This window comes from Mauremys reevesii, linkage group 17 (genome assembly GCF_016161935.1).
Source record: "Mauremys reevesii isolate NIE-2019 linkage group 17, ASM1616193v1, whole genome shotgun sequence".
NCBI lineage: Eukaryota > Metazoa > Chordata > Testudines > Geoemydidae > Mauremys > Mauremys reevesii.
The window spans coordinates 16354671-16381499 of NC_052639.1; the positions used below are offsets into that span (position 1 = coordinate 16354671).

General features: G+C 54.5%; 1 protein-coding gene across 3 annotated transcripts; it reads left to right on the forward strand.

The window, feature by feature from the left end:
• Positions 1-16533: 16533 nt before the first annotated feature.
• LOC120385220 lies at positions 16534-25643 on the forward strand. Of its 3 annotated transcripts, XM_039504334.1 has the most exons (5): positions 16535-16689; positions 17789-18147; positions 21499-21648; positions 23641-23795; positions 25613-25643. In XM_039504334.1, exons 1-5 carry the CDS (start codon positions 16673-16675, stop codon positions 25622-25624), a joined length of 693 nt encoding a protein of 230 aa, XP_039360268.1. In that variant the 5' UTR covers positions 16535-16672; the 3' UTR covers positions 25625-25643. The 3 variants fall into 3 exon arrangements, with proteins under 3 accessions (XP_039360267.1, XP_039360270.1, XP_039360268.1); XM_039504333.1 differs by lacking the exon at positions 25613-25643 and having other exon boundaries at positions 16534-16689; positions 23641-24536; XM_039504336.1 differs by lacking the exons at positions 23641-23795; positions 25613-25643 and adding an exon at positions 22035-23615 and having other exon boundaries at positions 16534-16689.
• The last annotated feature ends 1186 nt before the right edge of the window (positions 25644-26829 follow it).

The window sequence follows — 26829 nt, forward strand, 5'->3', positions numbered from 1 at the left end:
ATGCATCCAGGATTTACGAGGGTGACTTACAGATGACTTTTTTGTGACCATTCTTGCCTTTTTCTGACCAATAAAAGAGGCCTAGGAGATATTGTGCTCTTTATTAAAAATTAAAAATTGTCTTAAAATCCCAAATTTTTCTAAAAGACTCTGTGGACAATAGGAGAACTGGTAGGTTTATAACATCCAAGAAATGTGGCAAATGAAACTTTATTGTATCTCAGACGTTGTTGTTGTTGTGCTAATTGCAACCAATGTATTATCTAAAAAGATAGATTTGGCACCTAAAGATGCCAATCAATAGGAGTTAGACACCTAGACACTTCCGAAAATCTAGGCATCTTTCCATGTCATTAGGCAGCTAAATACCTTTAGAAATCTGGCTCTTAATCAGTTGAGAGGGGAAATTATTTTCCTCCTGTCACTTTAAGTGTTATGCAGACAAAACTACACAGGATCATTTCTGGGGACAAGGCAAAGATGCCACGTTGATTATGATAATTTGATCTATAACCAATAGCTAATGCCTATACCCATTCACATCAAATGTTCAGCAGCTGCTGGATAGTTACCAGTCCTGAACGTAGCTTTTCTTTCTCCTCCCCAAAGTGCTTTAATGCCCGTTCTCTCTCCCAGCCTCACTCCTGCCAGGCATTACAGACGTGTCTCTCGTCCCATTGCACAGATGGGGATGCTGAGGTACAGAGAGAGGAAATGACCTACCCCAGGTCACACAGCAAAGCCATGGCAGAGCTAGAGAGAAAAGCCAACAGCTCTCACTCTCGCTGTCATCAGCAGACAACAAGCCCCCTGGGGGAGGGACAGAGCCCAGCAATTGGAGGTGGGGAGGGCGGATTTTCATCGACAGTTTTCTGTTAGAAAATCCCATGAACATTAAACAAGTTTGGTTTGTGGAATCATGAATCAATTTGGATGAAAATTCTTTGCAAAAATGTTTTGTTTTCCAAACCAAAAGCATCTCCCGTTTGTGGCGTCCCCTTAAACTGTCTCTTCACACACAAAGAGGAGACACTTTGATTTAGAAACGAGATAAGATGCTTCAGTCAGGGTAAGCAGTTGCTCCCCTTCATGATTGAAAGATCATAAAATGCCAGTAAAATTGACTTTCAGCCCTTACACAGCAGACCCCACTGACGGCATCTCCCCGGGGCCGGGTGGGGCCAGCTCACCTTATCAAACCTTCCCATACCCGGGGGAACGGGAAAATGCGAGGCTGCAGCGCCACCTAGCGGCCACAGGACAAATCGCCGGCTGCTGCACCTGTGGGCACTGGGAGTTCGCTTAACATGGAAAGCTGCCTAATGCAAGGTTGGCAAAACGGGGGTCTGCTGCACTACATCATCATCTGCAATGACTCAACCCGATAGGACACCTCCTGTGCTACGCTGCTACTAGTGACCCTCTCAAACAGGTCCCCACAGCTCCCCAGCCTTCCCCCACCAGGAGGCAGGTGTGAGAGGCTTGTTATCCCTAACCGACAGAGGAAGAAACGAAGGCTGAGAAAGGCGAAGGGCCTTGTCTTACATCCCAGAGCCTGTCGGCACAGAGTTGGGAACAGGACCCGGGAGTCCTGACTGTCAAACTAACCATCAGTCTGGAGTTTCACGCACTGAATGATCAGAACAAAGTGACCTCGAATGAGCTACAGACCAACCACCATTCACACAGATTATTCAGCACGTGTTGTAGAAGCACTAGACCATCCGAGAGAACCAGGAACGGCTCAGAGACAGCCAATGGCGAGAAGGAAGGAGAACAATTCACCAAGCAGATGATTGGTTCTGGCTTATTTGCTGGGCCTTAAACGAGAACAACAAAGTCCTGAGTCTCCTCCCTGTCACTAGATCCCCTGCTCAGCCAATCAGCATTGAGACTCTGGCGGAGGCTGAGGGTTCCCCAGATGGCCCACGGATGGCTCAGGTCACCAGTGAGGATCGCTCTCAGAGCAGTCTTCCTGTCCCATCTCTTTGGGACGGCCTCCCTCCACGAGGGCTAAGAGCAGCCCTCCTCGCCAGTCGAGGAGGGAAGTAGGAAAAGGAAACCAAAATGATGAACCCCAATGTCCCCTGACTCTAATGGACAAAGGCCTAGGTGGTAAAAATTCTCCCACCTTAACCTAGTGTTTTCCACGCCTTGAATTTGGCCAGCACCAGGTGGGTCAGGCTGCCCAGGTACCAAACGTCTCTGGGGCTCTTACCTGCTCCACAGGGACGTCTGTCTTCTCGCTCAATTAGCCGTGGGAAAGGGGAAAACCCCAAGGAGGCTCCTCCTCGTGATCACAGGCCTGACCCAGAATCCTCTCTCAGTCCTCAAGGAGAGACCTACAGAAGGAGACTCTCTGCAGCAAAGCCCCGGGGGTCTCGGAGATCGCCCCAGCCCTGCAGCCTGTCCTACCTGGCCGTTGTCATGGACGCTCTGTGAGGTCACCGCCTCCCAACCTCCTTTGACCAATCAGCTGAGGTGCTGCAAAAGGCCCTTGTGATGTCACCGCCACACCCACCCCTGCCCTGCAGGGCTAATGTCCTGCCCCTGGCCAGCCCCTTTGCATGTTTGAGCTGCTCTCCCTGTGACACCCCCACGCACTCAGGGTTAGTGCTGGGGATCAAGCAGGCAGCACATGGAAACCTCAGAGGCTCTCAATGTGCCACACTCAGTTTTGCAGAGATTTGGAGACTAAGGCCAGAAGAGACGGTTAGAGCATCTCATCTGACCCCTCTGCACATCACAGGCCTCCTGTATGGTGCAGTAGTGAGTTTTGGACCAAAGCAGACTCCAGAAAGGCACCTCCTCAAGGGATGGAGAAAGCACCACTTCCCTTGGTAGTCTGGAGGAAATTGATGCTGTGGGGGGCAGGGAATTCACCCCAAGGCCACACTTGTGAGTCTGTATCATAACAGGCATGCACAACAGCACTGCACAAAGTTTGTACACGTCACCTTATCTCTGATGGTTCCTAATGTGTAAAGGCCTGGTCTCCATGGTGTTTTTTGTGCTTCTAGAACTGGTTTGGGGAGAGATGCACTAATTTATTTGTTATAGTGAGGGGACCCCTGGGGTGCAACTTGGAGCTGGGGTACCACTGAGCCGTCGGTCTCCCCAGCCTGGGTTCCCTCTCACACAGCTGCTGGGAGAAGATGCGGATCGCTCCCGGCCCTGCACTCACACAAACCTTTGCACAGGCAGGGACACACCCAGCTGCAGGGACTATGAAGCTTCTCCCCAGCTCCCCAGCCTAGGTCCCCGGCGCTGCAGCCTTGCCCTGGCCAAAAGCCTGACGGGATCAGTTTATTCCCAGTCTGCCCCTCCTCCAAGTGGAGAGGATCATGCACCAGTCTCTGGTCCTGAGCAGGTGCCCCAAGCACATCTAGCAAAACACAGGGTTTTAGGGGGAAATAGAACACACAGTTAGTAACTACGCAAAGAGGCTTGAAGTGATTGTAAGCAATGAGCGCACAGCTTAATGCAGGTTACCCAAGAACTGACTCAAAAGAACCCTCTGCTTTGGCCTCAGCAGCAGATCTGGCCCAGAGCTGAGGGCAGGTGTCTCCCTGGGGCTGTGAGAGCTGAAGCTCCAGACTCACTTTCCTGCTCCGCCCCAGGCCTTTCCCCCGGGTCTCTCCCCTCACAGGAAGGCTCCATCTCACGGGCTGGCTCCAGCCACTGCAAAAAGTCCGAACCCTCCCCGACCCCCACCATCCAGCTGCAAGAACATACAAATTCCCCAGTGCAAAATGCATTAAATCGCTGCCACATTGCACCTAGCTGTAGAGCAGCCCCGTGTAACCAGCCACATCCCTGGCAAGTGCTCCACTCTCACCACAGCTGGAGCTCCAGGCCTGGTGTCGCGGCACTTAGGATGCTCTGCGAGGGGGGATGCAACACACTTGGGGGAGGAGGCAGGGAAGAGGCGGGGCAGGGATTTGGGAAGGGGGTGGAATACGGATGAGGGCAGAGCAGGGGCAGAAAAAGGCAGGGTGGGAGAAGGGACTTGGGGAAGGGAGTGGAATGGGGCAGGACCTTGGGGGGAGGGTTGGGGATCAAGCACCCCTGGGCCAGAACAGGCATCAGCCCCTATAACAGATGCAACCAGTAAGGGAGCCAAGCCCTGCTATAAAAGGAGAGAGCACAGAGGCAGTGGGTGGGCAGAGGCAGAAAGGGCTGGGGTAATGGACACACACACACACACACACACACACACACACACACACAGAGCAATTATTCTATGTATTTGATTCCTTTAACCAATTTTAGTTCTCACCTTATTTTTTTATTGTGAACAAACCTTTAGCTTTTCAACACTAAAGGACTGGCCTCAGCATGATTCTGGGATAAGATCTAAGTTCTACATTGACCTGGGTGTGCGGTTTGAGCTTTGGGATCAGAAGAAATGTTTTTCAGATGAGACTGGTTGTAAAGAATCACTCGTCTCTGAACCCAGTGGTTTTGGTGGTGATATAGAAACTGGACTGCCTGGGGAAACTGCTTTGATGACTTCTTGTTAGCCAGTGGGGTGAAGCAGAAGTTGCTTTTGTTGCTGGTTTGGTAAATCCTAGGGAGGATTAGCCACCAGCCTCGGGGCGTCTGCCCTACTTCTCAGCAGTTCGGCCTGAATTTGGCACCCTCAGTTGTGTCCCACAAAGCCACCACGGTTACACCGTGAAGGACATATCAAGGACTGGTGACATCACCATTATCACCTGACTCTGCACAGATGGACCTGGTGACTGGGGGAAGGGTCAGAAACATTCTGTGCACGTTTGTCCGTCTGTCCCCTTCTCCTCCTGTCCCAGGTTCCGGCTGCAGATTTCCCCAGACACTTGACTCCAAAGCACACGGGTTCAGATTAAAACATGAACCAAGATTACTAACTACAGAAACCAGAAGTGAAGTGATACCAAACAGCTCAAAGCAGATTACCTAGTAAATACACAAAACTGCAAACAAAGCCTAAAAGACTAGGAAGATTGGGTCTGATTTAGCAAGTGCTCACCCTGACTGATGGCACAAGCAGGCTTGCAGATGCTGAAGGCACAAGCTGCACTTGCTTTCCAGCTTGGGCTCCCCACCCCCGCGCCAAGTCATTTTCTTTCGGAGCTTCTCTCAGGTGTTCAGCAATGGGAGAGTATCCAACAACCGATGATGTCACTCCCTGCCTTAGAGAGCTGTTCCATGTGGCCGATACTCGTTCTTCCAAACTTGGTTCCCAGCCCAGTTTGTGGAGAAACACGGGTACCCAAAATGGAGCTCAGTGTCATGTGGTCCGGTCACATGCCCTTGCCCACCTTGCTGAGCCCATGGCTCAGAGGCTGCCTGGAGCATTCTCCAGCAGGCTCACCAGCTCGGGGATAAGATTCTCCTAAGGCCTATTGTTTCCCCTGCTGGCCCTTCCCAACCAGCTGTCTACACTGGAAGCATCTTTCCTAGTGGCTGTCACCAGGTGTAAATACATTTGGAATAAAGATACAGAGTCAATATTCATAACTTCAGCTACCAAACTGATACATGCATACAGACAGGAGTCTTATATTCAGCAAATCAGAACTTTTCCAATAACATCTGACACGACCCATCTTGTACTAAATGCATCATCATGAGGGATCCGGGGTGTAGTGTCAAAAGCAGGTTCTCTCTCCCTTCCCCCAGCAGGTTGGCAGGAAGGCCCAGCAGTTCAGCAGCCAGGGCTGTGGCAGGGAGGAGGGGCTGACCAGGACTTCTCCTCTGCCTGGCCTTTGCTGAACCAAGCAAAACCAGAGGGTCACTGATCAGCTCCGGGTGAGCTGCTGCTGGAACCTGCTCCCAGACATGGACAACTGGATACTTGGGAACCAAATGCCCCTGCTGGGCGTGGGAATTAGGAAATGGACGTTTTACTATGGCCAGCCCTAGTCAGGGCACTGAGAGAATTTCCCTGCTGTGTGGAGGAGTCTCTGATGTCCAGTGTGGTGTTAGCTCCAACGGAAGCATTTTCCACGCTAAGGACATCTGAGAGGCTCTTCCCTGTGTGGATCTGCTGAGGCTTGATGCCATGTGAGCACCAAATGAAGCTTCCTCCACATTCAAGCTCCTCCTCCTCTGAATTACATGATGGGGAATAATGTGTGAGCTCAGACTGAATCTTTTCCTGCATTTATTGAAGGTTCTCTCTTGTGCAGACTGTCTGGTGTCAAGCAATGTTTGATCTTGAAATGAAACTTTGATGTTTACGAAGTTATGAGCTGGGACTGAAGCTTTTCCTTTCATCCAAGTGTAACCCTTCTGCCCCTCTGAGTTGGCAGCAACAAGGGCCGGGTTCAGTATCCAGGGGTACCGTTTCAATAACACAATGCAAAACCAGCTCGAGCCCCCACCCAGTGCCTGGGACAATTACATACCACCCCCGGGTGCCTCTAGGATGCAACACTTCCCCTCTCGCAAGCACAGAGTCTGAGTGTAGCAAAACCCTTTTAATAAAGGAGGGAAACAATGGAAACACCACAAACAGGATTCATAACACAAACCATGAGCAAAAGACCCACCTCCAGGTAAGTTTTGGCAGTGTCCTTTTCCCCTTTTCCCCTCAGGGTCTTAAGTCCAATCACGCCAAAGTCCAACAACCCAAAAGCCTGTCCCTGGTCAGTGCTGCCCCAGAGTTCAAAAGTTCATCTGCAGAGTTTTACCCCCCCCCCCAGCCTGGGTGGAGATGGGGGGGCACACAGGGTGTTAAGAGGCGCCTTACGTGGTCCAAGGCTGACTGCCCTGCCTCTCCATGGAGTTCTGCTGCAGCCTTCACCACGAATGGCTCCACTCCACCAGCCGCTCCAGACGTCCCCACAAACTGCTCCACTCTGCTCGCTCGCTGTTCCATGGGCCACTCCAACTATCCTACAAACTGCTCAGCTCTGCCAGCCACTTAATGATATATCTTCAGGCTCCCCCACTAGGTGACACAGCACTCACTGAACTCAGCACAGTATGTTTAGCTCTTTTAGTGATTTCAGCTTGTAGTAGGGGAGCCCCAGTGCTGGTGCACCATTGGCACAAAATGAATTCAGCTCAGTAATCTCTAGATGGATTCCTAATAGAATCAAAACTAGCTCTGCTATTCAACAGTGAAAAGAGAAAAGGTGCAATTGGTGTTCCAGGCTCTCAAGAAGGAGCACCCATACCATTAAATGCACATGCCTACCCCCAACTTCTCTCAATTCACTAGGTTTTGGAACCCATGTCCCTTGTCTAGCGAGTGCTACTTAGGTGATGGTGAGACCCTCTGTCATAAAAGAGTTTCATAGTCTCTCATTCACATAATCAGGGTTACAACACTTCATTTCTCCTGCCCCAATAACAGAGAAATTGGGGATCCCACAGCCGTCAAAGTGACCATTTTGGGCTGCCATGGACTCATGCTAGGTGGGCTGATGTGCCTATGCAAACAAGATCAGCCCCAGAAATTCTTTTCCACACTCGCTATAATTCACCACCAGATGTCAGGGTAGAGCTCATCCTGACTCTGCTTACACAAGCATTTATGGGGTCTCTCTCTTGTGTGGATTCTCCCCTGCTTAATGAGGCTTGAGCGCTGACTGAAACTGTTCCCACAGTCCAAGTATTTATAGGGTTTCCTTCCCGTGTGGATTCTCCTGTGGCAAATAAGGCCTGAGTGCTGACCGAAGCTTTTCCCACACTCAAGGCATTGATAGGGTGGCTCTCCTGTGTGGATTCCCCCATGCTTAGTGAGGCTTGCTCTCACTGAAACTTTTCCTACAGTCCAAACATTTCAAGAGTTTCTCTCCCATGTGGATTCTCTTATGCTTAAGAAGGCTTGAGCGCTGACTGAAACTTTTCCTACAGTCCAAGCATTTATATGGTCGTTCTCCAGTGTGGATTTTCCCATGGCTAAGAAGGCCAGAGCTCTGACTAAACTTTTCCCACAGTCTGAGCATTTAGAGGTTTCTCTCCTGTGTGGATTCTCTGATGTACAATAAGGGCTGATGCTGCACTGAAACTTTTCCCCACAATAAAAGCACTTATATTTCGCCTGTGTGGATTCTCCTGTGGCAAATAAGGCCTGAGAGCTGACTGAAGGTTTTCCTACCATTTACGCATTCATAAGGTCTCTCTCCTGTGTGGATTCTCCCATGCTTTAAAAAAGCCAGACTGCCGACTGAAACTTTTCCCACACTCCGAGCATTTCTAGGGTTTCTTTTCTTTGTGATTTGTCTGCTGGGCTGTGGTTTCCTGGGCACCATTGCCTCCTCTCCCACATTCAATGGAGTCATCCACTTTCTTCCATGGGCTGTTTCCCAGCTTCCTCTCTGACCTGTGCCGATGACTCCAGGCTTTTCTCTGTTCCCAGCACTGGGAAAAGTTCCCTTCAGCTCCTCTCAGAAACCTCCCCCGCAGTTCCACTTCCTCAGGGCCTTCCTGCTGTGGATTCCCCTCCTCGTTCTCACTGGTTGTCTCCTCACCTGCTGGGGGAGAGAGAGGGAACCCAGGCAGGAGTCAGTGCCTGGGCGGGTAGAAAGGACACAAAGGGGAGGAGCAAAGAGGGAAAACACAACGCAATCACTGAAGGGGGCTTATAGCACATCTGGGGGATTTTCAGGTTTCCCCTTCATTTGCCAGATAGTTTCGGTGTCAGTGTCACTGACTCCTCACCTGCGCAGGTGCCTCTTTGGGATGTTGCTTTCCTCAGAGGCCTGGAGATCCAGGACGCAGGGCCAGCTCCAGGCACCACCGCAGCAAGCAGGTGCTTGGGGCGGCCAACAGAAAGGGCTGGCACGTCTGAGGCTTCGGTGGCAATTCAGCAGCGGGTCCCTCAGTCCCTCTCGGAAGGAAGGACCTGCCGCCAAATTGCCGCAGAAGAATGAAGCAGTGGTGGTAGAGCTGTCGCCGAAGTGCCGCCGATCACGGCTTCCCCCCACCCACTGCTTGGGGTGGCAAAAACGCTGGAGCCAGGACCCACGGCTCTTCCCCTGCTTCCAGCTGGGTGATCAGGGCAGTTTTGGGAATGGGGAGTCCTGCTCAGGGGGTGAAATCAGGTAAGAGCACAGTGCCCTGAGGACTGGGGCAGTATTTGTCACAAAGGGGGCGTCTTGAGTTTAACCTGAGCCCAGGGTTTGCTGGGGAGTTGTGGGATGTGAACAGATGGGAACGTGGTCACTGAGCCCCCGTGGGACAGGCCGATGTCTGGAGGGAACGGGAAGTTCTCACAGCATTACCAGGAGTGTTCAGGGTCTGTGGGCTCTGGGGGACTTGCTGAGGCACACACAGCTCTGGTGTTAAACCCCTGCCTGTGTCTGAACCCCCAGAGCCCTCCCCACACCTGGAGCCAGTCCCAGGAAGGGAGGTGCACAGAGATGCTGTGTGTGAGTGAGAATTAATGCAGAGAGGCTAAGACACTGCTCCTGCCCCTGTGACAGCAGGAGGGACGGGGATGAATTAGCATGTCCATTAGGTCAGTGCCCCCCACTCAGTGCCTGCTGCCCCCACCACAGCCCCACTATTCATGGGGAAAGAAGCACAATAGGGCGGGTCTGGGAGGGCCCGAGACACGTGCTTCCTGCTTTCAGAAAGGGTGGCTGGCAGAATATGGTCAAATCATATCAGACTTCAATACATTTAATACATTATTATCCTGTGACATTATGAATGTGATATAATATCTCACTGAAAGGAGCAAATAACCAGCACCCGGGCGGGGTGTGAAACAACCTATCACCAGCCATTGTCCAGCAAGGAAGCCACCATTCAATGAGTCACCTGCATGAGGCCACAGCAAGGGAACTGCTCAGCCTCGCTGGGAGATTCAGCAATGGCCCCCTCCCCCCCGACACGCCTGGAATGGTGCTTCCCAAGCACATGGATGGAGGGTATCAAAACCAAAACCCAACCCAGGGCCCAGGCTTGGCCTTTCTCCTTCACCCACCTCCACTGCCAGCAACAAGGACACTGAAGACTTGAGCCTGCAGCTGAGGGGACTGGCCCAGATTTCAAGGGAGAAATCTGGATGCTACAGACTGAAAAATCCAGGAGGGGGAGACAAACTGCTTAGTCTGGTTGTCGCCCGGTCTATCAGGGATGAGAGTTCAGACCGCGGGCTCATGTTTTAGTTCTGTGGTAACTAACTCGGACTTTTTGCCTCTCACTTAATACCAGTTAAAATACACGTTTTGTAGCCAATAAACTTGTTGTCCTGCTTAACTTTACCAAGTGACTGGTAAATTGCCCAGTTATCAAAGGCTGGTGTAGCTCCACTTTCCAGTGGTGAAGTGGTGAACCAATTACTAATCCCCACAGCATATTCCTGCGGCGCAGTGCTGGGAGCTGGGGGGATCTGGCTGGCGCCTCACTGTGGGATTCACAAGTGGCTCCGGGAGCATCCATGCAATCAAGCCGCTCCACATGCCGTTGTGCCGAGGGATAACAGCGCCTGGAGGGGTTGCTGCTGGTCACTAGCAGGGCATTGTGGGAGACAGCCCAGGCTGGAGAGGGTTCGGGGGCACAGCGGATCCCATCACAGCGTGTCCCCCCAGCACCCACAGGGAATATCGTGCCCCTAGGAGGAGCGTTTGGGCTTTGCTGTGATGTGTCACTTTCCAGCCTGTGCTCTGTCTCGTCTCCTGTGCACACCCATGTCAATCAGGCATTGCTCAGCTGGGCTTTGCAGAGACCGGACTGGCTACACCCCGTGACGGGACTGAGGGGGGGCAGTGCTGAGCGTCACAGGACCTGGTTTCAGCAGCGAGAAAATCCCAGGAACACCATCCCTGCCCACCCTGGCCAATAGCCATTGATGGACCTGTCCTCCATAGAAACACAGAATCCTAGACAATGAGGGTTGGAAGAGACCTCAGGAGGTCATCCAGCCTAACCCCCTGCTGAAAGCAGGACCACGAATCTCTCTAGTTCCCTTTTGATCACAGGACCCTGCTCAGGAACAGTGAAGTTGCAAGTTCTAACAGGAAACAGCTTGTGAAAGAAGGGCAGCTCCTCTTCCTCCTCCCCTCCCGTGGGGATGAGCAGCCCCGCAACTGCCTCCCTGCCCCGGCCTCCTTCAACCCATTGCCCCCTTAAGCCTCCCCCAACTGCCCCCATCGCCCCCTTCAGCCTCCCCCAACTGCCCCCATCGCCCCCTTCAGCCTCCCACAACTGCCCCCATCGCCCCCTTCTGCCTCCCACAACTGCCCCCATCACCCCCTTCAGCCTCCCACAACTGCCCCCATCGCCCCCTTCAGCCTCCCACAACTGCCCCGGTCCCCTTCCCATCATTGTCCCCCTCAGCTTTCCCCTGCCCCCCAGGCTCCTCCCCAGCTGCTCTTTCAGTCTCCCCCCTACATCCAACTGCCTCCTTCCGCCTCCCCCCAAACCGCTCACCCAGCTGCCTGACCTGACCCCCTTTAGCCTCCCTTCACCCCGACTGCCCCTTCCCCCCTCACACACTCCCCTCCCTCTGCCTCGCCCCAAGTTCCCGACTCCGCCACTCGCAGATCCCCTTCCCCACAACCATCTGCTTCTCCATCCTGGGGACCAGGGGCAGAAACTGCTTTTTAAAAATCCTTTTGCAAAGTAATAAGTAAAACAAGCCAAGCAACCCCCTCCCTTGCTTTGTGCTGGGTTCCCAGCTGTGGGCTTGTGGCAGGTGTGTGGTGGGGGTGTTCTGAAACACCTCGGTCAGGAAGGGGTGGAGTTGGCCAAAGGGCAGGTTGAATCTTTAGCAGAGAATTCCTTTCTCCATTGTGTTAGCTAAGCGTTGCTGTTAAATGTCAGCCGACGGATGCAGCATTTGAAACAATCTGATTCTAACCCCGCTGCCATCTCCGTTGCTGCAGTTCTCACACCCTCTGCTCTTGTGATGTCACCACATGACATGGTGTCTTATTCCCAGAGCGTCTTGCAGATTAGACAGGACTTAAGTTTATGAGGTAAACACTGATGCATAACTTCTTCCCTTCCCGCTTTTGACTTAGAAAAAATAAATCCTGTTCCCTCCCCCTGCCCCAACCCCAACCCAGCCCAGCCCCACCGGAGCTGCTGTGGCCAGGAGACAGGTGCCCTCTCACCTGGCCCTGATCTGCTGTGGGGAGAGAGAGCTGGGGGGGAGTCCTCTCTCCCTGGGGCAACCTGCACTGCAAACCTCTCATTCCCAGCCCCACCCCAGAGCCCGCATCCCTAGCCGGAGCCCTCACACCCCTGCACCCCAACCCTTTGCTCCAGCCCTGAGCCCCTCTGAGGGGCGGGAGGCTGAGGGGTCTCACCAGATGTCCCAAAGGACGGCCCAGGCCACCACCAGAGGGGATCACTCGCAGATCCAGCCCCACCTCTTGGTGAGGCCCTCCCACAATGAGAGCAACCCCCTCCCCTGCCCACACTCCACACACCCCTCCTTGGTAGGGAGGAGGAAGCGGGGAAGGGGGAAAGAAGCAAGAGAAGAGGAGAAAGGAGGGAGGAAAGAGGAAAAGGGAAACCAAAAAGGACAAACCCCAATGTCCCCAGGGACTCCAACCATCAAACCCTAGGTAGGAAATCAAATTCTGCCACCTGAAGCCAGTGCTGTCTGTGCCTAGAATGCTGCCTGCGCCAGGTGGATCAGACGGAACAGGTTCCAAACCTCTCTGAGCCTCTTACCTTCTCAAAGGGAAGTTTCTTTTCAACACAGTCAGTGGCAGGAAAGGAGAAAACTCCACAGAGGTTCCTCCTCATGCTCACAGCCGTGAATCCTAATTCTCTCTCAGCCCTCGAGGAGAGACCTCGCGAAGGAGACTTGCGGCAGCAAAGCCGGGAGGTCTCAGAGACTGGCCTGGCCCTGCACCTCTGTCCTGCCCGGCTGATGTCGGGGTCTCTCTGTGAGGTCACCCCCTCCCCACCACCTTTGCCCAATAGGCCGAGTTCCTGCAAAAGGCCTTTGTGATGTCACTGCCACACCCACCCCTCCCCTCAAAGCTGAGGTCCTGCCCCTGGCCAGCCTCGTTGGGTGTTTGAGTTGTTTCCCCTGGATCTGGGGTTGCCAACTTTCTGACCCCACAAAACAGAACACCCTCATCCCGCCCCTTCACCGAGGTCCCGGCCCGCTCAATCCATCTCCCTCCGTCGCTCGCTCTCCCCCACGCTCACTCACTCGCTCGTTTTCACCGGGCTGAGGAGGGCTGGGGAGGGTCCCTTTTCAACTGGGCGTTGTCGGGACAGACCTGGGAAGGAGGCTGCCTGCCAAACACCTTTAAGAGGAGCCGTCCCTCCCTGTCAGAAAATCATCGCCCTCCTTCAGTTCAGTCACGGCCTGAATTGTTCCTTATCCCAGCAGAGCCGGAGGATTGAAAGCATCAACATCAAACCCCTGTGCAGCTAGCAGGAATGGAAACAGACACTCCCTTGTATGTGAACAGATATTTCGTTTTACTCTTGGTAAACTACAAGGCTAAAGGGACTGGCGGTGGCACCAGATCTAAGGAATGAAACACAACACAATCATCATTGTTATGCCCATCACTGCCCCTTTATTCTTCCACTGTCTCTCTCCGATGACCTTCGCCCTCTGTCGGTTCGGTGCGAGTGCCACACTCATTGCTTCCGACACACACCTTGCACGCAAAACCTCACCAAGGAGTCAGATGCACCTGCTGGTTCCCTGCACCCCTGCTGTACAGAATCCAATCCCAGGGAAAGCTTGTCAGGCCCAGAGCTGGCGGGGAGCCTGGGGCTGGAGTATTTAACCTACAGTGACGGCACTCACAGGAAAGATGCTGAACGAGTGCAAGTTAAACATTGGTAGCTCTGGTTCCAGCCCCTCACAGGTCAGTCCATCCCTCCAGGAAAGGGGCACAGCTGAATTCCCAGCTGGCTCAGTCTTGCTGCGTAGTTCTTCTTTACACCCAGTCAGGTCTGAGGCCTGTTCTGCACCCTGTGTTTGAGGAGACCGTCATAACCGACTCTCTGCGATAGCAAAAGCAGGAGGCCGTGTTATTGCTCCTGCCCCAGCACAGACAGACAACGAGGGAAATGGTCCTTGTTGGAGGGTGGGGCTCCCTGCCCTTGGCCAAAGACCAGCACCTCCCTTTGCCCTTTGTCACTCGTGAAGCTTTTCTTTCAGCAGCGAGCCCTAGAGCTCAGTTGCTGGAGCGCTGCGTTTGTCACTGACGGTCGGGGAGCTGCAACATCACTGGGCTCTTCTACCAGCAAGTCCAACGAAAGGGCTGATTTCCTCATGTGACAATCCTGGGCTTGTCTGAGGGGGTGTCCACACTGCACACTGTGCCTGTCTTTGCGTGGCCTGGGCTTGGTGACTTGTATTGCCAAGCTGGTGTTTGAGCATCCAGACGGCAGTGGAAACTCAGGCCTCAGGCTGTGTCCATCCCACTAGACCCCCACTAAATCGACCCTGGTGCATCGATCGCAGCAGACAGCCTCACAGCTGTGCTGCGCATCCACCCTGCACTACTCAGCCCCGAGTCAGAAATTCAGCCCCTGTGGGATGTGTCACCCTCCACAGCTGAAGATGCTCCCCGAGTCCCCAGTGATTTCTGTGCCAACTTGTCTCCAGCCTGTTTGGGTCCATACGCTCCCCGCGGGGAGGCTGTGCGTGGTCTAGTGACAAGCTCTGGTTGCTCAGGCCTGTCAGGGAAGGCGAGCTCCGGGGAACATTGAGACTCCAGAGATCCCTCAGTGGAAGCACAGACGGTGGGTATAATAGGCGGGGAGGCTAAGCCTCCCCTGGCACAGCCACTGCCAACCAGGCCCCGGATGCCTGGGCCCCAGTGCCCAGCCTGTGCTCTATCTCTTCCTGTATCTGCTTCACCCCTTCTCCCAACCCCATCTGCCCACCGCTGCCTGGCTGAGTCCCCCCTCTCCTCCACTGCACCCCCCTCTCTGGGGTCCCTGCTGCTCACCGTCTGCCTCCTCTCCTCCACCCCCTCCCCCGCTGACCCATGGGTCAGTCCTGGGGCCGATTTATTCAACATCTTCATAAATGATCTGGATGATGGGATGGATTGCACCCTCAGCAAGTTCGCAGATGACACTAAGCTTGGGGGAGGGGTAGATATGCTGGAGGGTTGGGATAGGGTCCAGAGTGACCTACACAAATTACAGGATTGGGCCAAAAAAAATCTGATGATGTTCAAGAAGGACAAGTGCAGAGTCTTGCACTTAGGACAGAAGAATCCCATGCACTGCTACAGGCTGGGGACCGACTGGCTAAGCGGCAGTTCTGCAGAAAGTGACGTGAGGATTACAGTGGATGCTAACTCATATCAAGCTTCTCAGTGTGCCCTTGTTGCCAAGAAGGCTAACGGCATATTGGGCTGCATTAGTAGGAGCATTGCCCGCAGCTCGAGGGAGGTGATTTTTTCCCCTCTATTCAACACTGATGAGGCCAAATCTGGAGTATTGTGTCTGTTTTGGGCCCCCCACTACAGAAAGGATGTGGAAAAATTGGAGACAGTCCAGCAGAGGGCAAGGAAAATGATTAGGGGGTTGGGGCAGATGATGTATGAGGAGAGGCTGAGGGAACTGGGCTTATTTAGTTTACAGAAGAGAAGAGTGAGGTGGGATTTGATAGCAGCCTTCAACTACCTGAAGGGAGGTTCCAAAGAGAATGGATCTCTGGTCTTCTCAGTGGTGGCAGATGACAGAACAAGGAGCAATGGTCTCAAGTTGCAGTAGGGGAGGTCTAGGTTGGATATTAGGAAACACTATTTCACTAGGAGGGTGGTGAAGCACTGGAATGGGTTCCCTAGGGAGGTGGTGGAATCTCCATCCTTAGAGGTTTTTAAGGCCCAGCTCGACAAAGCCCTGGCTGGGATGATTTTTGGTCCTGCCATGAGCAGGGGGTTGGACTAGATGACCTCCTGAGGTCCCTTCCAACCCTCATCCTCTATGAGTCTATCAGTCCTTTGTCCATCCCCTCAGTAGGCACCAACTTCCCATCTGGCCAGTGGTGCTCAACTCCGCTCTGCCCCAGGCCCCTCCCCCACTCCACCTCTTCCCCAAAGCACCGCCCCACCTTTTCCCTGGTCTGCCCCGCTGCAACCCCAAATCAACCCTTTCCTCTGCCCCCTCTCTTCCTAACCCTGTTCCACCCTCGCCCCACTTCTATCCCACCCCACCTCGCCTCTCCTCCATCTCCTCCCCCAAGTATACCATCTCCCCCTCCACCCCGACCCTCCTGGAGCATCCTGAATTCCATGAAAGAGCTGTTTTGTGGTGGGCAGGAATTGCTGGGAGGGAGCAGGAGGAGTTGCTCACTGGGGCCACTTGCATGCGAGACGCACTGCAGGCAGGGCAGAGCTTGGCTGCCAGTGGGTGCTAAGCACCCACTAATTTTTCCTTGTGGGTGCTTCACGCCCAGAGCACCCGTGCAATTGGAGTCTATAATCCCCCTCCTCCAAATCAAAATCCCTAGAGATTTTGGGTGAGTCTCTCGCTGTTGTTAAGGTTATGAACTCTTCTGTGTCCGTGTCTCTCTGGGTGCATGTCCAGGGGTGTTTATGGTTAAGTTTATTGTGATGTCACGTATCCCAACTGCAAAGAATGTTCTGCTTCAGCATTCTTGCCCGGCCTTCAGTCTGCCAACTGGCTTGGTTGACAACGGCTGGTGACCCAAGGAGCTGCTGATAGACGCGGACTAGCCATCTCTGAACAACTTCTTGAATCAGCTATTTCCACAGGTGTTCGAAAGAAGATGAGTTTTTACAGAAGGTAATTCCCAGATTCTGTTCCTGCTCCTTAGATCGCACATGACAGGTTGGTGCCTCCTTCTCCTAGCCCAGGGGTGGCCAACCTGGGGCTCCGGAGCCGCATGCGGCTCTTCAGAGGTTACTATGCAGGTCCTTGCATAGGCGCTGACTCCCAGGCTGGAGCTACAGATGCTGACGTTCCAATACGCTGTGGGGTGCTCACTGCTCAACCCCCGGCTCTGCCCCAGCTCCTGCCACCACCCCACCCCTTCCCCCAAGGCCCCTGCCCCTAGCCCCGAGCCTGCCATGCCCTCGCTCCTCCCCCCTCCCCACCACAGCCTCCTGCGCACTGCCAAACAGCTGATTGCAGCGGGCGGGAGGAGTGGGGAGGGAGGGGGAGGCGCTGATTGGGGGGGCTGCCGGTGGGAGGGAGATGCCGGGGGCTGGGGCGGTAGTGGATGAGGGCTGCTGACATATGACTGTGGCTCTTTGGCAATGTTCACTGGTAAATTCTGGCTCCTTCTCAGGCTCAGGTCGGCCACCCGCGTCCTAGGGACTGGTGGGGGCCAGGGTTGCAACAGTCAGGTCTCAACGTTCCGTTTTGATTTGAACGTCGGCATCTTTCAGCTCCCTCCTGCGCCAGCCTCTCACCTTCTCTGGAGGCAGATTTCCACTGTTTTATCTTTCAGCAGACGAGTGGGGGTGAATTTCCAGGGTATCACCTAAAGGGAAGATAACAAAACTGGTGTAGAATTTAGACTGATATCTCCATAAATAGTATTTCCTCTGGAGTTGCCCCAATGCACTCCTTGCCTTCCCGTTGGGAATAGAAACCTTTTGTCTCATGTAATGATTGTCTAATGTAGGTGTATTGTTCATTCCCTCTGGGGGCACTGGCTACTGTCTGAACACAGGATAATGGGCTAGATGGACCTTTGGTTGGACCCAGGATGGGTGGTCTTGGGTTGGTTATGTTCTCGGTTGTATGAACCAGTCCTGGCTATTAGAGGAGCAGATGGCTTCAAAAGACCGGTCTCCTGGACCTGTGAATCCTGGGCAAACTAATTCCCTTCCTTTAGAGAATGACAGAAAAACCCATTTCCTCCTTCTTTCTATTCCAGGCTTCATTCCTTTTTCCAAAGACTCATCTCTAGGGAGCACAGAGAGATCCATGTGCACAAAGTGCTTGTCCAACCTGTAGCAATGGAGGCATGCTCTGACTTTAGCCAGCAAGAACAGGCCTTGCCAGAGAAGCCCCAGAGAAGGAAATGTTCATGGTCCATCCTGTCAGGCATGAAAAGACTCTGTGTCTGTAGCCAATCTGACACCTCGATGGCAGACAGGGATGAGGAGAGAACAATTTCCTCACAAAGAAGGTGGAGGCACTTGTCCCGGAAGAAGATAGCAGCTGAGAACCAGGTGGAGTCAGAGGAGGTGAAGCTGCAGGAGGATACAGGGAAAGTTGAACTGGATCCTACAGGTGAGGATTCAATCCACATGGTTAGCGAGGAGCATGTGAGGAATACTCACACCAGTCACCCTACAAGCCTTACACATCAGGGCCTTCTCACGGGACAGCGATGGGGACCAGGGCCGGCTCTGGCTTTTTTGCCACCCCAAGCAAAAAAAAATTGTGCAGAGGCCGAAGTGGCGATGGGGTTGGGGGGAACAAACCTGCCAGCCAGCGGAAACAGCAAAGGGGGGAAACCAACCTGCCAGCCAGCCGGCCGGAGCATCAAAGGGGTCGGAAACCTGCCGGCCGGTCGGAGCAACAAGGGGGGGGGCTCAAAACAAACCGGCCGGCCGGAGCAGCGACGGGGGGGGGGGGGAAACCAACCACCTGGCCGGAGCAGCCCAGGGGGGGGGGGGGAAACCTGCTGGCCGGTCGGAGTGACGAAGGGGGCGGGGGGAGGGATGAATCAAACCTGCTGGCTGGAGCAGTGAAGGGGGGGGCGTGAAACAAACCACCCAGCCGGCCGGAGCAGTGAAGGGGAGTGAACAAACCTGCCGGCCATAGCAGCAAAGGAGGGAGCAGCAGGAAACCTGCCGGCCGGTCGGAGCAGCGGGGCGGGGTGTGTGAAACAAACCGCCCAGCCGGCCGGAGCAGTGAAGGGGAGTGAACAAACCTGCCGGCCGTAGCAGCAAAGGAGGGAGCAGCAGGAAACCTGCCGGCCGGTCGGAGCAGCGGGGGGCGGGGGTGTGTGCGAAACAAACCGCCCAGCCGGCCGGAGCAGTGAAGGGGGGTGAACAAACCTGCCGGCCATAGCAGCAAAGGAGGGAGCAGCAGGAAACCTGCCGGCCGGTCGGAGCAGCGGGGGGCGGGGGTGTGTGCGAAACAAACCGCCCAGCCGGCCGGAGCAGTGAAGGGAAGAAAAAATAAAAAACCAAAAAGAAAAAAAATACCTGCGGGGCGACGGGAACACGGGTGCAGGGGGACTCCGAGCCCTGCAGACCCCGGGCAGCGGAGTGCACACTCCAGCTAGCGCGGGGTGGAGACAAGGGGCGGCCAGGGCTTCCTTAAGTGGGGTGCTCGCGCTGCCTGCTGGGAGGGCTCCACGCTGCTCCGGTGGGCGGGCTGCTGGGCTTGCTGCAGACCTGGCACCGCTCCCAGCAGCTCCCCTCCTCTGCGCTGCCACAAACCAAAAAGAAAAAAACCTGCCGAGGCAGCGGAAGCAGCAAAGCCCCCCCCCCAAAATGGGATTGGACGGACTGCCGCCCCTTGGAATCTGCCGCCCCAAGCACCAGCTTGCTCGGCTGCTGCCTGGAGCCGGCCCTGATGGGTACCTCAGACTCTGGAATCCATTTAGTGCCAGATCCTTTTGGCAAGGGTGGCCGAGGTCCATCTCTGAGGTGGGGAGAGCTGAGTGTGTCAGGTCACCCCCCCTCTGGGGGTCTGGCGCTGTGGGGTGGGGAGTACTAACATTGCTCCGGGCTGTAAGGAGAACAGAGAGGCTGGACGTTGTAGGAAATCATTTCTTGTCTCCTGGATCGGGTCCATTTCATCAGTAAAATGCTCCAGAGGTCCCAGCTGGGAACCGTACCAGAGCTGAGCCATTACTTCTTGGGGGGTTAAATGCAAATGAGGCCCGTTGCCCATCACTGACAGGGAAGGTGTGCAAGGAGGGACAAGTAGAAAACACCATGGAAAAGAAACTTGCCCCAGGTCCGAGGAAGCCTCGTGTGGTAAAAGCCCCAGCGAAGAGCCATGAGATCGGAGTTCTCTGCTTAGCTGCCAACAACCTTCAGTCTGACCTGGGCAATTCACTTCAGGGCTCTGGGCCCGACCTCCATCCTCTGTAAAGCAGGGATACTACATGGAAAAGGGAAATGTTACGAATGTTTCTTTCTGCTCCAGGGACGAAGAAGGAGGCGGAGTCGCAGGGGAAGTGGGAAAAGGGAGCCCAGAAGAGCAGGAAGAAGAGCGCACTCCCACCCCTCATTACCAAGCAGCTCCCATGTGACCATGGTAATGACGCTTTGTGACTGTGCTATTGGAAAGCCTCCTGCTGGGTGTATTAATATCTCCCGGAGCTGGGATCTCTGACAGGAGACCTACCTGCCCCTTGCTCAGGGAGCTGAAAGGAAACACTCTTCAAGTGTGATCGACTCCAGCCAGTCTTTACGAGTTTCTCTGGGTTGCTTGAACGAGGCCCAGGTTGACAAAGGGGTTCAGGCACCTCAGGAAGTTCAGAGGTGCTTAGTGGGATTCGCAGAAGTGCCTGACTCAGGTGCCTGATTCTGATGCACTCTCCATGGGACACAGGCACTGCTGAAAATCCTACCAGGCCCCTCCCTGCACTTGTAGGGGTAACCCACACACCTGCTGGGTGGGGTGTTCTGGCCCGTCTAGTGGCACCAGGACCACTTAGAGACAGAGAGAAAAGGAGTCTGCTCTAGAGCCTTAGCTAACAGCCGGTTGGGTTTTAGCTGCTGCGGGAGAGGCTCCTGCACTAAACTCCAGAAATCCCAGGTTGGATCCCCTCTGCCAGGAGTATCTATGCGAGTGTGTCGCTCTGGTGTGCTCTACTGCATCCTCAGCTGCTGGCGTCCAGGACAGACGGGGCTAATCCAGCCACGCAGGCCAGCTGCAGTAACACTCAGGAGGTGCCTGAGACACCAGGGCAAAGGCCTTCAGCACCCCAGGCCCTGGGTTTAGGTGACCCTGGAACCAGTCCCCCTGCAGTAACATTGTGCCCAGTGAGTTCTGACCCACGGGGGGCTGGCCCCAGAGGCCCACAGTTTGGGATTCTCCTCAGCCAGGCAGACTTGCTCCTTCAGTCGAAGCTACTTTCTGTCCTGCCGGCGATTCCTGCCTGTTTTGTGGCAGCACCACACGCTGCAGGGTGGGGAGGAAGAGGCATTTCCGCTTGGGCCCTGTTCTCAGTCCTTTCCTCGCAGACACTGTGGGCTGCTAGAGTTGCTGAGCCAATCTGCTCAGGTGCTCGGGGTGGGATGGGACATGGGGCAGGTTCTGCACTGACCCCTCGGCTGCACTCAACAAGCAACTTGACTGGGCTTTGCAGGCCATTGAGGCTTTCTCAGCAAAAGCTGGGCTTCCTGGGGGGAGGGGCTAGAGAGGGAGGAAATGGGGGTGCCCTTGGGGTCCCAGCACCGGCTGAGAGGCTCCCATCTCTTCTCAGGCAGGGGGGAGGGGGAAGCGTATGAAAGACTGAGGAAACCTCGGCACCTGTTGAGGTTTGTTAAGAAAAGGGCTCAGCCGGAGTCTCCACGCTCACGGGGCGCTGCCAGCCTCCCGCCGGGACAGACTGTTCCAGGGCAGCTGAGCGATGGAAATACTCAGTCCCGACAGGCTCTGTCCCTCTCATTGCAGACCCCCGGGGAGCAGCTTCCCTCAGCCCAGCTCCAAGCCCTGCTGATGAGAGCCGTGAAGGGTCTGACGACACCCACCCTGGAGCGATTTCAAGCCGCCGAGGAAGAGCTGAGGACCATCGTGTCTCTACACGGAGACAAGATGGAGAGAGTAAGAGACTCCCGCCGTGGGGCAGGGGGATGCTGCGCAGAGAGGGGGAGGGGAGAATTTCCTCTCCTAGGAAACCGTTCCTGGGACACACGGGCATGGTGCTGTGAAGGGTGGCTGAGCCCCTTTCCCTTCATCGCTTGGCCGCGGGGATCCGCGGCGTGAGGTGTGTGACCTGTTCTCTGCCCGCTGGAGCTCTGACACGTCCCTGAGGACAGCCCAGCCCCACTGAAGGGGAGCGATAGCCCCAGCCCTGGCAGCGCAGCACTTACCTAGTCTGCCCAGGGGCCTCCACACTGGTTTCCTCAGACATACTGCGGGGCCTTGTTTTTCCAGCTGAAGGATCAGGAGGAATTTGGCTTTGCACTTTTCTCTCTGTCTCTCCCTAGCTCTGATCCTGCTGCCCATCCCCACAGGATCTGAGTGCCTCCCCCGTGAATTAGACTGGCCTAGGGAGGTTTCTGGCAGACTTCATTTCTACATCCCCTGGGTAGGAGGCTCTCAGAGTCATTATTCCCCCTGATTAATGAAGCTCCACCGCCCTCCTGGGAGGTAGGAATTCAACCCATTTGACACCTGGGGAAACTGAAGCCCAGAGAGCTCCTTGAGTTGCCCAAGCCTGCGCAGGTGGGGTTATCGAGAAAGGAATCAGGGTTCACGTTCCCTACAGTCCTTTAACTGTTGCCTTCAATCACTCGGCCTGGAAATAGGTGACATTCCTGCCCTTCCCCAGATACCGCCTGCCCATGGCGCCTAAGTGCAGACTTATTCCCTTCCTGGGCTTTGGCTTTCCTGGAAACTCGGAGACTCATAAACAAACAGAATCTTGAGCCTGAGCTTCCTCTCCAAACCTGCCTGTTCCTGGGGTTTCCTGCAGGTCGTCCCTGTCTCTGTCCGAGTTCCCTGTTTCCAGCAGGTCCCAGCGGGAAGATAACAAATGGCCCCTCAATCAGCAGATTGATTTGTGCAGGGCTCTAACTCCTGCTAGCAGAACAGGGCACCAGAATCCAGCCACCCGGGTTGTAGCTCCTGCTCCTTGTTCGAGAGAGGAAAGAGCAATGACCAGTTCCTCATGGAAGAGCCCGAGGGGGCGGCCTGTCCCTTTCGGGTCTGTCCACCCTGTGCTGCAAACTCTGCAGCAGGAGCCGGAAAACCTGGCCCTATGGACGTGGGCTCCCAGGGCTGGCACTGTGGGGCCAAACGGCAACGCAGTCTCTTCTGGGCTTGGGCTGGAACTGGAGCTCTGAAGCCTGGGGAGGAGGGGGCTTCAGAGCCTGGGCTCCAGCCCAAGTCTCCAGGTCTGCACTGCTGTTCCCAGTGCCATAGCCTGAGCCCGAGGTTAGAGACCCGGCTTTGAGATTGGTTACGGCAGGTTTTAAAATCCCACAGTGTAGAGGTTCTCCTTAGGGCTGGGGCCTGGAGCTGGCTAGCCCCGTCCAACTAGCCCTGCCTGCCATCTCTGGGATGGGCTCTGGGGTACATCAGTGGAACCAGCTGGGTCTGGAGCAGCGCTTCTCTACCTGGGACATCCTCAGGGCCAAACAGGTGGTATTGGACGTGCCCCACACAGCACATATGGGGCCCACAATGGAAACTGGGTTGAGAAGCACGGGCCTGGAGGAACTGATTGTGCTAGAAAGATCAGCAGGAAGCTGCAGAGATGGAGGAAAGGCTCCTGCAGGGAAGCCCTTGAGAGCAGGCTGAGAGCAGTTTGCTAAGGCAGGGAAGGCCCTGGGATAGCAGGGGAGTTTGGGCTGTGCCCACGGTAAGGTTTGGGGGAAGTCTTTTGTGTGTGTTTCTGAGCTTTAAGGTACTAAACCAGACCTCAGGAAGGCTGGGGTTCCTGGACTTGTCAAAGCCTCTTTCTTCAGATTATGGAGGAGCCAAGATGGGCAACCGAGGTGAGAGGCGGCTTGCAGGGCTGCCAGGAGGGGTTACCTGGGAGGTTGCCACTCATGGATAAATCCATCCCTCAACTTTCTGGCATTCTTCCAGGTTGGAGACGTTGTGGGACGTATCTTAATCTGGCTGGACAACGTCTGTCATCCCAGAGCCAGAAAAGCAGCACTGAGGGCCACGGCCTTGCTGGCTCGTTCCCACCCCCAGGACGTGGTTCTGAGCTGTGTGGCGCACACGCTGTCCTCGGACAGGTAGGGAGCTGCTCTGTTATCACCTCAGGCCATTATTTCTCTTCCTGCTCCTACCGACAGGCCACAGTCCGGGAAGGGTCCGTCGGGCTCACGCAGTTGGAGGGAGTTTCCTGCTGTGCAGAGAGCTGTCCAGGCTCACCAAGAGGAGATGCCCAGGCCCAGCCACTGAGGAGCCAACCCTCCTCCTGCACTCCCCAGGATGGAGACGTGCCAGTTTTCTGGGGAAGTCCAGCACTGTCCTGATTGCTATGGGTCACCCCACCTCCTCTCCCATCCAGTACAGGGCCAATAAATGACTTTGGGGCTCACTCCACATCCCTGGGTCATGAGGTCTGGCTGCTCCCTATTGTGTGAGAGAAGGCAGAGATGGAAAAGGTCCATGAGGTCCATCTGTCCGTCCGCTGGGGACCAGTGCAGGATTGTTACCTGCAGTCAGATCCCTAGTTATTCCATGGCTGAGGAAGTGGTGAAAAAATGCACTCATCCTTATGGCGCTGCGCAGCAGAGGTAAATCTCTTCAGACAGAAAGTTCCAGACCTAATTGTTGCAAACTAAATAAATAAATAAATGATCCACACATGACCAGAGCGTAAATGCAGTGCAGCCTGCCTGAGTCTGCAGACAGCCGGCAAGAACAGCTCTGAGAGGGGTGAGTGCCTCTTTTCATCTCAATACGTTGTGAACCCTGAGTCCTGCTGGTTATTGCCGATCACTTTGCAGAGTCATCCAGCTGAGGTGTTTATAATACAGTCTCCATGTGCCTAGGGGCCGTGAAACCCAACTGGACCTCGCCAGAGGTCAAAACTCCGTCTTTCCTCAGCATCCTCTGCAATGCAGTTCTGCACTGACCATAGACAAATCTGTGTCACATGGGAGAGAGAATTGAAGAGCAGCATGAAAGAAACTGAATTTCTTACCCAGTTCCGTTACCAGAGGAATACAGTGTTGGTTTTCATATTGATTTGAGTGTTTGATTTGTAAACCTTTCAGGTTTGAATTCCTTGAAGCTGCCCCAGTGCTTTCCAGGGTCTGTGCTCAGAAGCTATAGAAACTCGGCAGCGTTGGCACAGAATTTCAGTCAAGCTTCCTGAAGACCTTAAATCCAGGCCATTTGCTCTTGGTTTGTCCAACCTAGTTCTCAGTGTCCCCAGGGCTTGACCACTATGTCCGACCTTCCTCACCAAACTTGGAAGTTAAATGACTGGAAGCCTTTTGGATCTGTCTGCAGTCTTCCTGTGCGGATGCCTGGGGGGACCAGGAGCGGTTAGATCAGCAAGAATGGAGAGAAGAGAGGAGGGGGATTTCAGTACTAGTTTCCTTCCAGCTCCGTCACACTGGGCAGTACAATCTCCCCTGAACCCTCTCCTATCAGGGCATGTTCTGAGTCAGTGTCTGACCCATCCACCACACTGCAGTAGGATTCAGCTGCTAAGAGACACTTGGCCAAATGCTGGGTCTCAGTTACACCCCCAAATAGCCAGAGGAACTGCACTGGGGTCAGGCAAGTTCCTCGGGACTGAGCCTAGCGTAACAGAGCAGAATGTTGCACAGTCTGGTGGTCACACTGTGCTGGTCACTCGGTGGTCAGATCATGGTCACTGTCCTGGAAACAGCGGTGCTAGCTTCAGGAACAACAACCCATTAGGGGAAAGGAATAAATACAACCTTCTCTGACGGGACTTGCCCTGCCTCAGCCTCCCTGCACCAATCGGTGTCTCCTCTCTCAGGCGCCTTTCCTGCCCGCTTTCCAAGCCTCTCCTGGGGAGGGCAAGAGGTGGCCAAGCAGGAAGGTCTGACTTCTCTTTCTGAATCTGCAGATGTGCCATTGAGCTGTGGAAGGCCCTGGGGAAGAACCACAGCTCCCAGGAGGTGCTGCAGCAGCTGCTGGACAAGCTCCAGCAGAGACACCGGGAGGAGAAGAGCGGCAATGTGTCTCTGGCTGTAAGTGAGGTTTGAGATGTCACTTTGAGAACCCGCAAGCGCGGGGAGGATAGTGCATCTGTGTGTGTCTGTGAGCTTCACCCCTTCTTAGCTTCAGGCCACGGCTCCACTACACAATGAAGCCGACCTGCGTAACCTCGGCATACAGCCGCCACAGCAATTCTATCCCTTGTGTGTGTCTGCACTTTGCTGCTTGTGTCGGCAGTGCACGCCTCACCAGAAGCGCTGTCTCGATTGTACGGTCAGGGTGGGGCATTGTGGGAAGGCTCCTGAAAGCCAGTTGACGTACGCGACGTTGTGTCTACACTGACACTGCATCGACCTGGACTCTCTGCCACTTGTGGAGGTGGAGTTATGAATTTGGCACCAAGGGGCAGTTCTGCCAATGGGAAGGAAATTCCATAGTTAGGGTGATGCTGGGTGAGGGGCCTTGCATTGACATAACTCTGTAATGCAGACCAGGCCTTAGTGTGTCCTGGCCACCTCCTAGCAAACCAAAGAGGTGTAAATAAAGCTTCACCCAGGAAAAGTTACTGATCTGAAGCGGTTTATCTGCTGGTGCCCTGGCTCTGTTTGCCGCTCTAGGTGGCTCTTTAGTGAGCAGGTGAAGTTCGGGTGTCTCTTGGAAGTATCCAGGTTTCTGGCTCTCTAAATTGTGACTAGAAATCTTCCCAGCATGGGATCATGAGATGTCCAGTACTTTTGACTGGGCCAGAAACACTGGGTCTACAAGAACAGATCTCCTCAGGATGGTTTCAGCCCGTGCAGTCATGGCTGGAAACCCAAAGCACAGAGTCTGCACCATTAAGCGAAATAATGGGGAATAACATCATCCAGACTCCTCTGACCTTTCCGTAGGGCTCCATCCTGCTTCCGTTCCAGGAATGGGTGAAGGTTCAGGACCCTCCAAATGTCTCCTCCCCTCTCAGGAGCCAATCCTCTTTTGTAATAGGCTGGGGAGGAAATGAGACCCGAGAAAAGGACAATAGCGAATGGCAATGGGGGCAGGTGGCAGATTGGGCTAGTGGAGTGAAATTCTTTCCCCCCTCCAGGCAATGAGGACCATTTACGAGGTCCTTTTCCTATGGGGATA